The following is a 17,001-nucleotide window of genomic DNA, read 5'->3' on the forward strand; positions in this document are numbered from 1 at the left end:
ACGGATGGTGTGCAATGCCATTTGGCGTGCATCATCCTCTTATCCATATATATACTCATACCAAGTTTCGATGAAATCCGCCAAAGCTATTCCAAGATATGGCCCCGGACACAAAAATGCCGAACGGACGGACGGAAAGACGGACGGACGGACGCAAGGACGGACAACGCCAAAACAATATCCCTCCGCCTATGGCGGGGGATAATAAAATATGGATGGGTCGTATTTACGATTTGTGCCTAAAGTTATCCGATAATAATTTTGCTGTACAATGCCTTTGAAAAATGACATTCACGTATAATGTACGCAATTTGTATCATGATTTGTTGTTTCAAACGAAGCTGTTTAGTATACGGTTTAATTATCCAAATTGGCAGTGTATATTATGAACGTGTCCATTGAGAATGTATCTTACAAAAGACCTGTTTGAAGAAGTTTGAACAAGCAATGAACAATAGCGACTGAACTGATAATTGATAAAGCAAGTATCAACCAATTCAACACCAATCCTTCCTCACTACAAAATATGTGTTTACCCCATTTCGGAATGTAATGGTCTTGTTATAGAATAAAGTAAAAATGGACAATGTCTGTTTATTAGGCACACCGTGAACGAGTTCAAATGTGTAATTGTGTTTATCAAAGTGGTTGTTTGTTATTGAAAACAACCAGGTCGATGATTAGAAGCGCTCAATAGAGTTACATATATCGTCATGAGAAAATAAACGATTTTATAACATTTTTTAACAAAGATTTTTTTAAAGTTTTCAACGCCTGAATGCTTAACGACCTAAATCATGTCATGTGCAAAACATTTATTTCATTTATTTGGAGTGCCATTTCAAAGTTCAACGCTTAAATCATGTTAACAGAATGTATGTCGAGATATCCATATTCATGTTATGCCGACATGTTAAAAAACGAAGGTAAAAAAACTACAGCAATAAGGTAATAGCCTTAAAAAATTGCGACTACCAATCAAGAAGTGTTTGGTATATCCAAGCTTCTGAGCTTTGTAAGTATCACTTTTATATTAATCTATTAGTTTAACGTTGGCATGTTGACAATTTATTTTCATGTTGTAGCAAACCAGACGTTAGCCTGCTGATTGCATATTAATTAATATTGACCGTACATTAAGGTTATACTTACGCAAATGAATCCACGAATGTCCCTCGTAGCAATATGAATTTACATAGAAAGCACAAGTCAGTAAAAATATATAGCATGCTATAGTATACGTATAGCAATACATATCACATACATGTTGCATTCTGGTTAGAATATAGCAATACGTATCACATGCATGTTGCATTCTGGTTAGAATTTACTTGCTCACATCCTTATGTTACATACTGTAAACGTCACAACTTAAACTGTAAACGTCACAACTTAAACTGTAAACGTCATAACTTAAACTCAAAATAACTGCAGCATTTTGCCGGAGTAATCTTCAAAGCCGTTCATTCTTATAGAACGACCATTGCCCAAAGATGTATGCAGTATAGATTATATGTTACTAAACATGTTGAAAATAAATCGAAACTAAACGCCGTTCACTACTTGTTCCCATCTTTTACCGGATAATATGTAGTTGGGTGTAACTCGCATCCACGCTAGTTTCCCAATCTTAAAATATACAGAGAATTTTTACGGAACACCTACCCTGAAAACATGTAGAAACAAAAATAATAACAAGGGTTGTCTTCATCTGAAAAAATTCGAATCCGGTTAGATGAAATTGTATGTCGGCACACGATAATCAACTCGATTCTCGATACTTTTTTTTAAAGCATGACCTATCCCAAAACAACATTTACTATTATTATGGTCAGTTGAACATTGTATTTAGTGTTTTTACATTCCAGTCTGTTAGCGTAGCAGGACACTGTCATTTGATGTATTATTCTGGTAATAACGAAACTCGACTATCATACAATTGATGTTTACTGATATTGTCTTTATATCAATGTTAATGCTGCTTATAAGGGTATTTTATTGGGGACCTCTTGCAAATGCTTACTTTTGTTACTCGATTATTGTTACAATTTTAGTTAAGACACAGCGTTGTCTGTTTTACGTCTTCTTCCATTCGCAATGCATGGCGTTAGAGGTAACCATTTATGCCTTTTATTGCGATCGGAAGTCAACCGTTTCCCATTTATATGAGGCTCTCACAATCTGAAGGAAACGCAAGAGTATGTCTGTTACGGTGCCCTATGCACATTATATGAACTGCAATCTGAACTAAATAAACTATAAATATTTAAATAACTCACAGGTTAATGTTTGAAAATCGACAAAAGTAGTATTCAAGGAAGATAACAGTAGGCCATTAATTATTTTTGTACAATTAGCGTTTATGAAAAAGGTTAGTGCCTTATGGATATGAAAAAGCCTTCGGACAAAGTATTTTACATGAACATTAATGTGAACAGATGCATTATACTCTGTAAAGCACAAAACAGGTACGGTGATTTTTCCACGGGGACAGTTGCTGGCAAATTAATTGATTGAAGTGTTGATTTCTGAAAGAATACTTGAATATGGACTTCAACATGTCTGCGTTAAATTCGGTACATAATCTATAAAGGGTTTTATTCGAGTTTGCCAGTGTCTTTATTTCAATTCGAACGTTCTCTTTGGTGTACATATTTTAATAAGAACATCTGTTTTTAATTAGGCTTCCCTAAGTTGATGTTTCAATTTACGAACTTCATGTTTGTGTCTTCAAGTTATCCCTTTGTCACAGAACCTTGTCGTAACATTGAGAGACAGTTTTACCCATATGCTTGTTTAACTTCAAACTTGCACTCATTTACACTTCAAATAATGCAAGAAGCCTTTTCATATTTACTCTTGACGTTTGTGTTTTATTAAACAGAGTAACGTTAATTAACAACACAGATTTTCATTTGAAATATACTATTAAAGATAAGGTTCGACTATAAAAACGCTATAAGTTAGACCTTTTTCGAGTTAGCGACTCAAACATCATACACATATAAAAAGTGCATCGTTAATAATTCGTTTTATGCTTGCATACACATTTTTAGGGAAGTAAACTTAAAAAGGTAGGATGATGCCTTTGAAGGCTAAACAAAGTCGTTTCATGTTACTTTTGTGATTCTGTTAAAATTTACATAATTATATTCTTTGTCTTTAATCTTAATTTTAAAGTAGTGATAATCATTATATTGACTCATTTTTGTCTCTATATTTTGATTTCCTTTCTGCATGTAACCTGTAAAGTATACACCGGTAATGTATTGGCTTTTGTTTACACAATAAACGTGGCATAAGAACAATAATCAACTGGGCAGTTTTAAAGTTCCATGTATGACTTTGTTCTGATCATTTGCTGAGAAAAGCATATGCTTTATGTCTGCCGGAAAGCATTACTACGTGTACTACATTGAAAAAGCAGTTAAACTAGTTATTTGGTGTAATCTATTATTTTTAAAAAATGAGTGAATTGAGAACATGTATGTTTGTGTGGGTGAACTAAATTAATGCCAAACCATAAAAAGGAAACATACGCATTATGGAGATAGAGAATAATAGGTTAGTGTTGATTATAGATCAGGTTTATCATGAGAGGCTTAGAAAACAAAAAGCACGAGCCTTGGCGAGTGCTTTTTCGTTTTCGTGCCGAGCATGATAAACCTGATCTATAATCAACACTGACCTATTATTCTATTTATCCCACTTTTTATTCAGTAAACTTTTTTATTTAAACAAAATAAGTTTTCATAAGTGTTTGTCGTACTTTGATAATGACTGTAGTGTAACCAAGGTCAGTGTATTACTCCGCGTTCCAAAAATAACCGCTGATCAAATAATCTTTTTTTAAATCAGAATATCGTTCTGTAACAAAGTGTCGAGCGTTATTAATTACAATTTTGATCATATTTAATTGCAAATCTTAAAGTTTTATGATATCAATACAACATTAAGTTGTTATATACAAGGAACTACATTTGTTTACAACGTAGCCTAACACCACACACAATTCACTTTCGATATCAAACTATCAAGTCGATCACGAGGTGCACAATATTTGCTTCTTTGTTATAATATGTGGTTATTTCGTGACGAAATAACAAATATTACTTGGATTTAAACTTATTTTTATACATTTTGAATGTTGAAAGTGGCACCAAAGAACTGTGAGGCAAAGTTGTTCGAACTAGAGAAAGACATTTGCTGGTGAAGTGATTGGGTGGGGCGAACATCAAGATCAACTTGTTCGACGGTAGACAGTGGTTGTCTAGGCTGCATTTCGGCCATAGTTTCGGTGCATGAAAGTGAACAAGAGGAATCTGTTGCATTGTTACATTTACTGGACTGAGCAAGAATGAACACTTTTGCTGCTGTTCAACAGATATGTTGGAATAATTGGTTATGGACTGAACATTTTTGTGCCCTGTTATTGCCATGGTTTCAGTGGGTGGAATGTTTGCATTTCGAAGTTTTGGGACCAGGAATTTGCGAACTGAGTGGTTCGTTATTCTCTTGTGCTTGAGAAAGCCGGCGTCTTTTTCCATGGCCTTCAGCGTCTGACCTAGCTTGTTGACACCCAATTGTTGACGCAAGAACCACTGGGATGCAGTGTCATTTGTGCGTATTGCCAGGTTGAAAAGATGCTTTGAAGAAAAATCAGATGGACGCATATCCGAGTTTTATATCATTATCTATTAACACAGGATTTCTTGGTCCAGACGATTGTTTTCTACGGTCAAAGGGGAGCAACTCGAACTGACTTCTTCAAAGGGGAGCAACAACAACAGAACCTATTTGCATAGTGTTAAATGTACCTAATACTAGAGGTTTTTATAAAAATAAATGACAAAAACACGTTTTTTGCTACTTTTCTTTGTTTTAAGGTCATTAAGATTGAAAAACTTTTGAGATTGTTTTTATTATTGATGCACTTGGCAAATACAGGTGACGAGGTGCGTGGGAAAAAGTAGTCCCGGTTCGGCAGTTGATGACGTCATTTCGTGCCATTGATTATAGCCTTGCCGTTGATTATAGATGAAATTTAATAAACGGGGCTTTAATCAACCAATTTCGCTGTAAAAGTGGGATAAACGTATTTTCTTCTCTAGATCATTAAATACATGTTTGCAAATGTTGTGTACATCGGTAGAGTTTTGAATTTCGATTAGGTCCTTTGCAGAACAAAAGAACAATAATACACGGGGTAATGTTAAATGACCTTGAATCTTTTTGGGATTCATTTGCCCCGTATAATACGTTTTTGTCCGTTAGCTGGAAGGTTTGAAACATTAAATAAAGACGCACATCTAGTACGTAAATTGTATGTTCATTTTAAAAACAATTACTCAAAGCAATTCATTATGCAATTTACAGTAAATTGCTGCAAGCACCAACATAGAGATACACCCTAGGAATCATCAGATGTCGCATGAATAAATTCAATGATTGCCTTGATGGAAGCTTAGCAATATTGCCTGATAATGCAAATGCATACAGCCTCTAGAAGGCTGTCTGGTTAGCGAAGTGTTTGGTTGGAGGTCACCATACCAGACAGCTGAGATTTTACCCGAGTATTCAGCTTCCCTAAAAGCACAAGACCATATCAAAATGGAACATTTTTCATTAACAACTCAATAGCTGGAAAGAGCACGATTCAACAATCGTTATCCCGGGTCTACACATTATGCAGCCTACGCGTGAGGAAAGACCTCCTTAACCTTTCAATAGAAACTCGCATCATCGACTAAACTTGTTTTTATCTGTCAAAATTTGGCGCCATGGAAACACATTCCCACTACACAAGTATTAGCAGGGCAAAACCCTTAATTTAAATTTAGGTATATATTTCATAAATTGAATTTTATTTGCACTCCAAATGTGTGTTTGAAATTATTGAAATATACCATGTTGTTTATGGTATATAGTACGTATGATAAACTTGTAGATATTCTGTAAAACAATTAGTATCGTGTGCATATTCAGTAAAAGTGCAAACAGAAGATTGTAATACAATTAAGCTTTAAAATAATTATTGTAATACTTAACGCCATATATTGATACTTTCGGGTTTAATATGTTTTTGAATAACATACGTTTTATTACTGTATTTTAATGTTCCCATACACTTTCCAAACGAACAATAGAAATATTTGTTTAGAAACAAATAATCGAAAACTTTACTTCGAAACAATTGGCAATATGCCATATGAGTTAAAGGTAAGTTGTTAACTGCATTTATTGTGGTATTGACTTTTGTTGATATTTACAAAATTTAAAATGTTCACTTGGTGACAATAACACAATACAAAAATGCGTGAAAATATCGTATAATATATCAACAAAAAATATTAATAAACATAAGGCAACTGGTAATTGTTATGTATACTTTGACTCAGAAAACAATCGTAAAACAGCAATCCCAGAATTGATATATTTTATATCTAGTAGGAGTAGCTAAATAATTAAACGTATACCGGTGTATTAGTAGTTCATATTCAAAATCAAAGCGTATATGTTGTTTTAAATATGTAACAACTATTATTGCTTGCGAAAGAATCATTAATTGCTGGTGATATTAAACAAACCTTTGTCCTTTGTATTCGGCGTTGGACAAGGTTCCTATTTTGTGAATGATTGATGTCAGAGAAAGCTTCAGAGGGTCTATGAAGACGCATCCGATATGGAGGTTGGATGATAGTAAACATAATTTGATAACTGTAATTCTGAAAATTTTAACTGTAATAATATATAATAAATACAAACTAAACTACATGTACATGTCGTACAAGATAAGAGAGTACACGTGTCGTTATGCTGTTTTCTTAATGAAACAGATTTCAGACTAAACAAGAACACAACAATGTTGAAATTAAGTGACATGATTACAGACCGAACTCGCATGCATGTTATTTACTTTTTGAAATGGTTTACCATTTAAATTGAATTGTGATGCCAATATTTTGAATTGTGATGCCAATATTTTAAAATAACACTATTCTGTCATTCATTTCAGAAGAAAATTTACATCGTCGAAGACGAGGACCTTCAGTAATGGAAACAACGAACATTTGCTGGAATAGATATTATCGAATGAAGCTATGATCGAAAATCCCGTAGCCAGCCAGAACTTGTTTGTACTCGAAACACACACAATATCATAGGATGAACATACAGATTATTACAACAAATCAGGAGAAGACATCTATTAAGGTATCATGGAAGAAAAATCACACGTTTAGACGTCAAAGGCGACTGCGATAACTATTACACTGCGTTCAGAGCTGCAACATGCTAACACTGGTGAAAACAAACGGAAGATTGACCGCCATGGTGACCAGAAGCTTCACAACAACGAGCAATTATGATGCGACTGCAACTTCGCCGGCGACACCCGCTCACGGAATCAGTTACTACGAGACTGTCCAGCGACTAGGGAGAGATGTATAAACCGCCCCAGGTAACGACTATGACACGACTGGAGAAAACAAGAGAAAGATGCGATGAATGTAGGTATAATGAAATACTCCCCAGCGTGATTAAGGAAGTATATATATATATATAATTATACATTATGTTTTAAGGTTCTGAGTCACTTTTCGCCTAATGGCATTTCTCAACTGTGTGTCAAATATTAAACAAATAAATCAAACTATCAGGGAGCGAAATAACATTTATGGCGTTGACAGAAAATCAAAATACAGTTTTGTTTTTTGGATAGCGATCCTTTGGAAAAAGCAAAATTATAAAGTTTGACACACGCTAAACACATTATTTGTTTAGTGAGTATATTATATACACTCATTTTTCCTATTATAAGTGAAATAAGATAAAGTATAAAGCAAATGTACATTAACGCATCAGAAACTTAGAGTTAAATACTATTAACATAAACCGTCATTTACATTAAATAACATATGTTTCTGATTGTATTATCATCGAGGGTATGTTCCGCTGATAGCTGTAATATCACCATATCATACGGATTAGCATTGGGGGGGGGGGAGGCGTGACACGCTCGTAGGAATGTGAGTCTATATTAGCTCAGTCTTTGACAAGAGGCGATGGCATGAATGGCGCTGTTTAGGATAATGAGACCACAGTGTATGAAATGATATCTGGGATATCTTGTTTCTGTGTGTTCACTTGGACACGCAGACAAAATCACATGTAGCTGTCGAGGCTTCCTTTGTTTTGCGAGGTGTCATCGCCGCGGTCTAGATGCGAGTGGCCCTGATGTGAACGACACCAAAACGCGCAAATTCTGGATTCCTGTAGCGCGTACTATCCACTGCTCCGTGTGATATTGGCGGATCGCATTGTTTGCAATACGTTGCCACGTCAGTTTAGGAGTTTTATTCGTGTTGTGTTTTGCTATTAAAGTAATTTACGACTATAAAACACATATAATATGTGTGAGTAAATACATAGCATGACATATAAAAAAACACGCAAATATGTAAACACGTCCATTGAATTAATGTTATTTACAGTGATGTATATTTAATTTCATAAACCATGTGACGACATTATCGTTCATGTGTTGCTTACAAATTTATTTAAAGGGACGGTCAACCACGAATGACGAAACAAGCTAAGTTCTAAAATATCGTATTTTTTTAACAATTATTAGTGTATATTCATTAAAATATCACGACTGGTATATTCCATCACTCGCAAAAAGTGTTTAAGTTTTCATATTTTCAGTATATTCGGTAATAAATTTTACTGGGTGTAGGTACCAGGTAACTACCAGTTAACTATAAATAGCACAAGAAGATTGATTATCATCGTCACGTGGTATACCCAGGAATGCAAATTGTGCATGCGTAGTGAATTGTATATATTTTACATATAAAATGATCAATCTACTTGCGTTATTTATAGTGTGTATATCGTTATATCACCTATTTTCGCGATGTACTTTCGATTTCACTTCGCGAAATATGTTTACCGAACATACTGAAAATATGAATTTTTTTTCAAGTTATGTAATATACAAGTCGTATTTAATCAATATAAACTAATAACTGTAAAAACACACACGCTATTTTTGACCCTTTCCTTTTTTCGTAATTCGTGGTTAACGGTCCCTTTAAAACTATAAATGGATCTGCATGAAACTGAGGCATGGGCATGGTTAATTGTTTTACAGTATCCTCATTTCTTCTTGGCCGATGAATTTGTTTTTACGGAATTGAAGCGAATGCAAAAATGTCATGTTCCGACATTAATGTGAAAGCGGACGTCAGTTTACATTTAAAGAGCATATTTATTCACTTCCTTTTGATAACTTTCCTGGATTTAATTACGTTCCATTTCTGAATTTTCGGGACAAAGAGATACGTCATGCCTTAATGTCTTAGCGGATGTTATGTACTTGAAACCTACTTACAACTGGTACATTTGAATTGTATTTGTTTATTTATCTGATCTGATATGCCGCACTGACATACACTATATAAACCATACGATTAAAATGACCGTTATGATGATGGTGATGGTGGTGCTGCTGCTGCTTCTACTGATGATGTAAATGACCATTTAGCAGGATTTGTTTAATATGGAGATAAATACCTACAAGACAAAAAAAAACCTTGGAAGATTGACCATGCATGAAAACCAAGAACGAAACACAGAACAAAACAGTGGTTAAATACAAAAATGTTTATAGTAACATATGTATATTCCCCTCTCTCTTTTAAATTTAATCATAATGCAAACCAACAAGTAAGTAAGTTATAAAATTTGTATTTGGTGTAGCCATATACGCATTACATTGCAAGATTGTAATGGCTTCAAACTGATTTCATTTCGAGAGCGTTATATCGGGCCTATATATATATATATTTTGTTTCGTGATCAGTGTGATATTGAAATTATAAGTTTTATTAATAGTGTACACTTTACAAGTAACACTTTTGTTTTGGATAGAAACAATAACACGATAGTATTTTTGACTGCAAGTGTGAAGTACACAATTTTATTAGATGCCGGAAAATAAATATTCAAACTAAATCCATTAGCGATGTTGTGTTTCCCTGTTTGAAATCTGTATGCTAGAAATTAAAATGTATTGACTATTGCGTGTATTATGATGCATTATGTGTAAGGTTTGGCATTAATGACAAACAGGTTTTTACCATCAATATTTATTTTGCATCAATTTAAAGTGGACCTTGAACCTAAAGAATGTGTTATTCTTTATAAAATGATCATGCCCTATATACAAAGCCTGCGGATAAAATAACACTTTCTACATAGTGATGTTTCTTGCCCAATTCGTATAGAATACGACAAATGTTAAGTTAGAAAATGTTAGAAGCATTATAATTGCGAAGCACTAAACTCAACTATATTTTAATTAATTGCATATATGTATTTCCACAGTTTCGCACATGCCCTTATTAATGAAAAATGTTTGTTGCGAACTAAAACATCAGTTGTAGCTTAATTTGTCCAAACGTTTTTTTTTATAAGGGAAGGTCCTAATTTGCTTCATTTACATGTGTTAAATGGATAATTATAACGCATATTTCACGTTATTAATGATCCGGGGACTTCAAGTATTAAGTGCCTAAACGAAAAACAATAAGTGTATAGTTAATAGTTTCGTTGACGAACATGCTCCTTAGAAAACCGGAAAATCTTACACTATTGTAATTCCCGTCTAATATTTAATATTTTCTTCCTTGTTTCATAAAGTAACGTGTGAGTGTTCTGCACCAAAACGAGGAGCAAAAACATGAAGTTGCAAGCACTTCTTAGATTGTTCCTCTTGTTTAATCAATTGGTTAAAGGTAAATAATACATATTTGCTTATGCTATTTTCTGTAAGGCATGTATACAATCGTTATGAATAAGTTTTACCACAATATTCAATATGCAAATGTGGGGTTCAAACAACTTCAGTACATATCCGAACAAAGGAAGTTACAACAGCTGTAATAACGTTTTGATATTAGATAAGCTGATGTTTAACGTTTGTTTCTTGTATCATCCTAGAAATTCATCAAAAATCGGGACCAAGCCAAACAAAGTAGGTTTAAAAAATAAGCATGCATATTTACACATAACTTGTTTTATAAAAGTATTTTATATATTGCTATAATTGAACACTGAATATAATTATGTTTTCTTAGAACGATTTCATTTGGATTTCAGCTGCACTATACATTTTAAGCAATGACTCAACCGATTGGATTTCATCATCTTGCGATCTTGCGGAACCAAGGCTTGCTTACAAGAATGCACATTTTGAGGTGGCTGATGACATTGATGTTTTATCAAATGATTCGGAAGCTTGGATAGCATACGTCTCAGTGAAAGTTCCGTATTTATTTCAGGGTTATCTTTTTTTTTACAATTGAATTTGAATGAAATCAATTAACTTTCGAACTCTTTATTTGAGTGGTATTGTTTGTGTATGCATGTTATAATTATTGAATAATGGATCAAAACGCATACTGGTAAACATAGACACGCAAAGCAATATTATATATCTTATTTAAGTAAGTTGAATGCGCATCGTCAACAGACAATACATCATATAGTATATAGGTGCATACAAGTATTACATATCCATTATCAATCATAGGCTGTGCACATGTGGAACACGAGGAAACGTCCAGCGTATCAAGGATTGGCTATTGTCAGAGCAACTGTGGGCATACCAGATCATTTGGAATAAAGGCGCGAAACGGCGTAAATATCTTTAACCCTACAGACACAGTTAGTGTTTACTTGCATCTTACTAATTAGCGAGCACTGTTAAATTGATACGTTGTTACGTATTGGTATAAAATCCAGGGCCTTAAGCATACAATACACAGGACAATAACAATATGTATTAACGATCTCTACGAGCAATTATTGACAATTAATATTTACAAAATTTAATGGATTTAGGATAGTTAAAATATGACACGTACTCGCGAAAACCATAAAGATATATCGATGGTATGGCATCGCTAAACGCAGCTCAATTCCATTTCAACTTTGTAAAGGAGCATACAAAACAGTTTTCAAGTGATTATGTTTAAAATCCGTTTGATTGTTATTCATCTAATTACGTATACAATTGTATTAACACGTATACAAATCCATCTACACGCATATTTATATATTTAAACGTTTACCCGTCAATGTATACGTATACTTATTTACGCACACGTTTTGTCATCTCTGTACACGTATATTGATGAGAAAACACGCTAAACTACATACACGTATATGTATAAGCAAGCTCATCTCTGCACACGTATTATTATATACTTCTATATGTGTCTTAAAGCGACGAGTTTGTTCGCAAAGATTATATTTTTACCGGAAAGATTCTGGCAAACATGGTTCATGAAATAAAGGCTGAAGACTATCAAAATAATGTTCAAATAATAAAGAAGCTGGCCGTACAATGTAGCATAAATATTACATTTTTAATTCAGTATAATGCAATACGTTATTACCAATGTCTGACCTAAAAGAGAATGTCTTAAACGTATAGTACGTTTATACACAACTCATGTTCGTAAGTTTACCCAGTGGAAGTTAATTACAAAATAACAAGATTATAATTATTTAAATGTTCAATTGGGCTATGCTTTACAAAAAACTGTCAAAATCGTGAAAAACTTTTAATATGTTATTGATTTGGCCTTATTCTTTCAAATACAATCATATATTTGGCACATCACTAAACCTATCGGTTTAAATGTATTTCTGGTCTAGGTGTCTTCTGTATGCATTGACATGTCGTACTCTATGTGCAAAGAATATAATGCACATATTAATATCTTCAGTCAGTAATGGAATGCATCTGCTTCAATACATCTGAACACAAAATCAACATTGGACATTTCGGCAACAACCAAAACAATCTTTGTAAAATAGATTGGTTTGCCATCTTTTCTCAAACTAGGGGTAAGTATACGGATATCACACGTTTTGATTTATCCCAAACTTGCCAAAGTACTAAAGGAATTTAATGTGTGGTACATTTATAATTTACATTAGGACTATTGGCTAATTAAATACAAATGTTTGAAAGTATGCTTGAGAAAAACACCATTTTAATTGGTTTAATCTCCTAATGATTGGCATAATTATATATTTATGACTAGTCAGAAACAGAAGAAACATATTAAAAAACAAACTGATTAACTTCCTTATATTTTGCTCCATTGTCTCTAATGCCAATGCATATTTATCTGCTTTGTATACACAGTAAACGATTCAATGGTCATCAATAGTGGTACGGGAAACACTGTCGATTGCCTTATATATAAGAACCAAGGCTTCCAATGGCAATCATGTGCCAGCGAAAGCAACCTAAAAGTAGTATGTAGCAACAAGCCTACAACAGGTATTCACAGTTTAATTATTTGCATATAATCATTTATTATTATGTCCATATCACACTGTTTTAAAAAAAAAACACTGTTTGATACACACTATACGATTAACAAGCGCATTGTTATACTAGATGAATACAATGATAACTTTATACTAACAGATTGCATGAAATCAACAATAAGCTTTCCAAATATTCCCCCATCGAAACGGTGACTAAATCGTTGGATAGTATTAACACCGTTCAATTAGAGGATAATCGTCATGCCCTTGAACGATGAAAACATAATGTATTTGCTGCTTTGTTTGAATAATCAACTGTCATTTTAACTACCACTTAACTTCATTTTGCTTGTTTTAACGTTATTGCTGAAGCAAGAGCAAATGTATCTACACCACTCAGCAACGCTTGGATCCAAGGAAATTTAATATGCTTAAAGGGAAACATGTATCCAGCTTCAATGTCAAGTATTCTCTTATCTGGGCTTAATGTAGATCAACAGCGGGAACACTGGACAGGGATAGTAAGAGCAGCCACATTGATTAATAAGGCAGGCTTGACATCGTTTGGTATGTGGTCACAATAACAATAGTGAAGTATACTGGGAAAAATAATATCAAATTAGGGACTTCAAAGTTTAAACTGTTAATGCATTCCTTTTTCATTATGGTATCAAAATGTTCCGCGGTCGAATTTACACATGTAACAGCTATACAATTACCACCAAACATTTACCTGTATACACATGTATAAATACACGTGTTTGACGTTGCACATATAAAACAATTCTCTGTTACTGATGGTGATTTCCTTTCCACATACACACATTTGATACGATTGAAATTACATTCCAAGTAATTATATTTCAGGACCCACACACTATTCGGGAGTGGAATAAGCTTTCTTAAAAGGAAGTGAAAAGAGCCTTAAATTTGAAAACAATGGAGCAAAACGGGCACTTTGCTCTTCAGGTAGCATTCCTTTTTCAATAAGGTTTACTCGATTTAAGAACAAATCACGACACACTTCACCACAAAGTAATGATAATATGTACGTGATCAAAGATAATTTTTTTTTGAATACGCCCGATTGAAACCCTAGATATTTATAAATAACAGCTATCCAACCATTAGCGTCTGTCTTTGTTGTGTTTAATGTTAATTTGTTATGTATGACGTATGCATATGTGTTTAATTATTTTTATTAGTTAACCGAGCATCGTTCATACTTACTTCAACCAAAATACCAAATCAAACGCGTTTTACGGAAAGAGAAGCGACTACAACCAAATCCAAAGGTTTGACATATAGGTTGTTCATACAATCTTACTCTCTGATTAGAATAACCACTGACAGATATCTTTTCAATTAACTAAGAATACGATCATAAGGTACCTTATGCAAGGTTAATTACACATTTTAAACGAAAACAAGACGCACACACAAGCACAGAACCTTAAATTGCGTGGAAATTTGAAGGAAAACGTTTTGATCGAATGCGTTTTGAGCAGAAATCTTATAATGACTTTTATAAGCAAAGTTTAGATTAAGTATATTTTAGGTAAATGTTCATCACTAGATTGTCTGCATAGTGGATGTTCAAACATGGTAATGTTTTCTAAAGATCCATAGTCGGTACATTCCACGCATGTAATTGGATCAAATTCAAATTTTGATCAAATTCTTTCAAAATCATTTTTTCGTTGCTAAATAACGTTTACGTTGAGTGAATTCGTTCACGTATTATATTTCTTATATTGTTCTATTTAGAAGAGTCACCGGCTTTAATGGCAGGCATCGGCGTGTTGGTTGTCGTACTGGTTGTAGTAGGAATAGGTGTTGCCGTAGTGATGCTTCGAAGACGGTAAACAATGTTCACTTGAAACATACATGACATATGACAAAGATATTATTTTGCAAATTAGGCAAGACTAGAATACGAATGATTGCATTTATATGTTTTTGATGGGCATATACTATAACATAGTTTATTAATAATGAATTCCATTATGTAATAACATTATGTTTATGTTAAAGGTCGAACAAAGTATGTATATGAGATAAATACGATTAAAAAACAATTGACGTTTTTAAACGGTGTCAATTTACTGTTAATTAAATGCATGACAGGTATACACAATGCATACTACTACTATATGCAAGCATCTCCTTTGAAGCTTATATAACACTTATTTCCAACGTAAGCTGTTTGTTTACAGATTACTTGTACGTTTAGCCGTTTGTGTACTTAATCTTATCATAAAATATTTTCAGAGGAATTATTCCTGCTCGTTTGAAGAATAGAGCCCCCAATAGGAAGGGTGATAAGCATGACGGCATGTTGCCAAATGCAGCGTCTAATGTAGCAAGAGTCCATAAATCTATGGTTAACCCTAACTACTTTGTACTTGAAAAACAAACCGAGTCAGTGATCGAACAAATCGATCGTTACAACAAATCAGAGGATCTTGAGACAGACATTATTGATGAGAACATTTACCATTCTATTGATGAACCGGCGGCGGAACTGCGTGGGAACGTCAAAGGCGACTGTTGGGATTATGATTTCACCACTGACGGAGCCGCAACATCTCGTGGTATAACCCATGACAATGTATACAATAAACTGAAACTTGACCGCCAGGGTAACTATGAAAATGTTAAGCGATCATGTCAGATTAATAATATCACGGCACACAACGATTACGATACGACTGCAACTCTTAAGGCGATACGTCTTCATGGACACGACGACTATGACCATGTGGGTGGCATGGGGCATTTTTCTGCTCTCTCGTCAAGCGGTGACGACAATACTCAGCAGTGAAGTTCGCGACGCATGCACGAGCCTCAGTCGCAGAATTGGACAAGCGTGATGACAGTAATGGGCAAAATCCGTTCGTCACAGTTTAAGTAGTCAACGACAACAGAGATATGTTGGCCTCGTACAAATTAATAAATGAACACGGGTTCTTCATGTTACTGCAGGAGTTATTACCACGTACATTTTAACGGATCTGTGATGTACGATAATACCTCATTACTCTTACAATTTATTTGATGTGTATCATTAACATTATATTTAAGTATGCTTGTAAATAGTGAAAGATTGAATAATGAGTCAATTCTGTTCCTAGGATGTAAAACCATGCAAACCCTGAGACGAATTTACCAGACGTTCAACCATTTCTAAGGCAACTCAGTACACCTACTTTCTATGGGCAAATTGTTTATTCTCTAATGTGGTTGTGAATTATATTTTTGACGAAGGTAAGACAACATTGTGCATACATTATATTATGTTGAATCGCAATTTAGACAAACACACTACTGTTTCCCAGTATTATGGGGTTAAACGGTAAATGGAATAGCTTGTTCTCAAGGTCAAATATTCAAACACGTCACGATAAAGAACATCATGATAATACAGCGTGTTATCTCATGCACATAACAAATGTTTCCATCTTTTAATTCCACAACAAATATCTTTATCGTATGATGCTTCTGTTAAAATATGTTTTTTTTGCACATGGTCATTTAATAGCGGCCTAATTTTACGAAACCATTGTATATATCTGCACATTTTTTCCAAATATTGTTGCAAGCGATACCTATACAAAAAGTGCAGGGACACATGAACAAACATAATATATT

The 17,001-nt window shown here is 33.9% G+C and overlaps 1 protein-coding gene across 1 annotated transcript; it reads left to right on the forward strand.

The window, feature by feature from the left end:
- Nucleotides 1-15,121: 15,121 nt before the first annotated feature.
- On the forward strand, nucleotides 15,122-16,805 carry LOC127861156 (uncharacterized). The gene is made up of 2 exons (XM_052399532.1): nucleotides 15,122-15,211; nucleotides 15,622-16,805. The coding sequence occupies exons 1-2, from the start codon at nucleotides 15,135-15,137 to the stop codon at nucleotides 16,172-16,174; spliced, it is 630 nt and encodes a 209-aa protein (XP_052255492.1). The 5' UTR covers nucleotides 15,122-15,134; the 3' UTR covers nucleotides 16,175-16,805.
- The last annotated feature ends 196 nt before the right edge of the window (nucleotides 16,806-17,001 follow it).

Source organism: Dreissena polymorpha, chromosome 15 (genome assembly GCF_020536995.1).
Source record: "Dreissena polymorpha isolate Duluth1 chromosome 15, UMN_Dpol_1.0, whole genome shotgun sequence".
Taxonomy (NCBI): Eukaryota; Metazoa; Mollusca; class Bivalvia; order Myida; family Dreissenidae; genus Dreissena; species Dreissena polymorpha.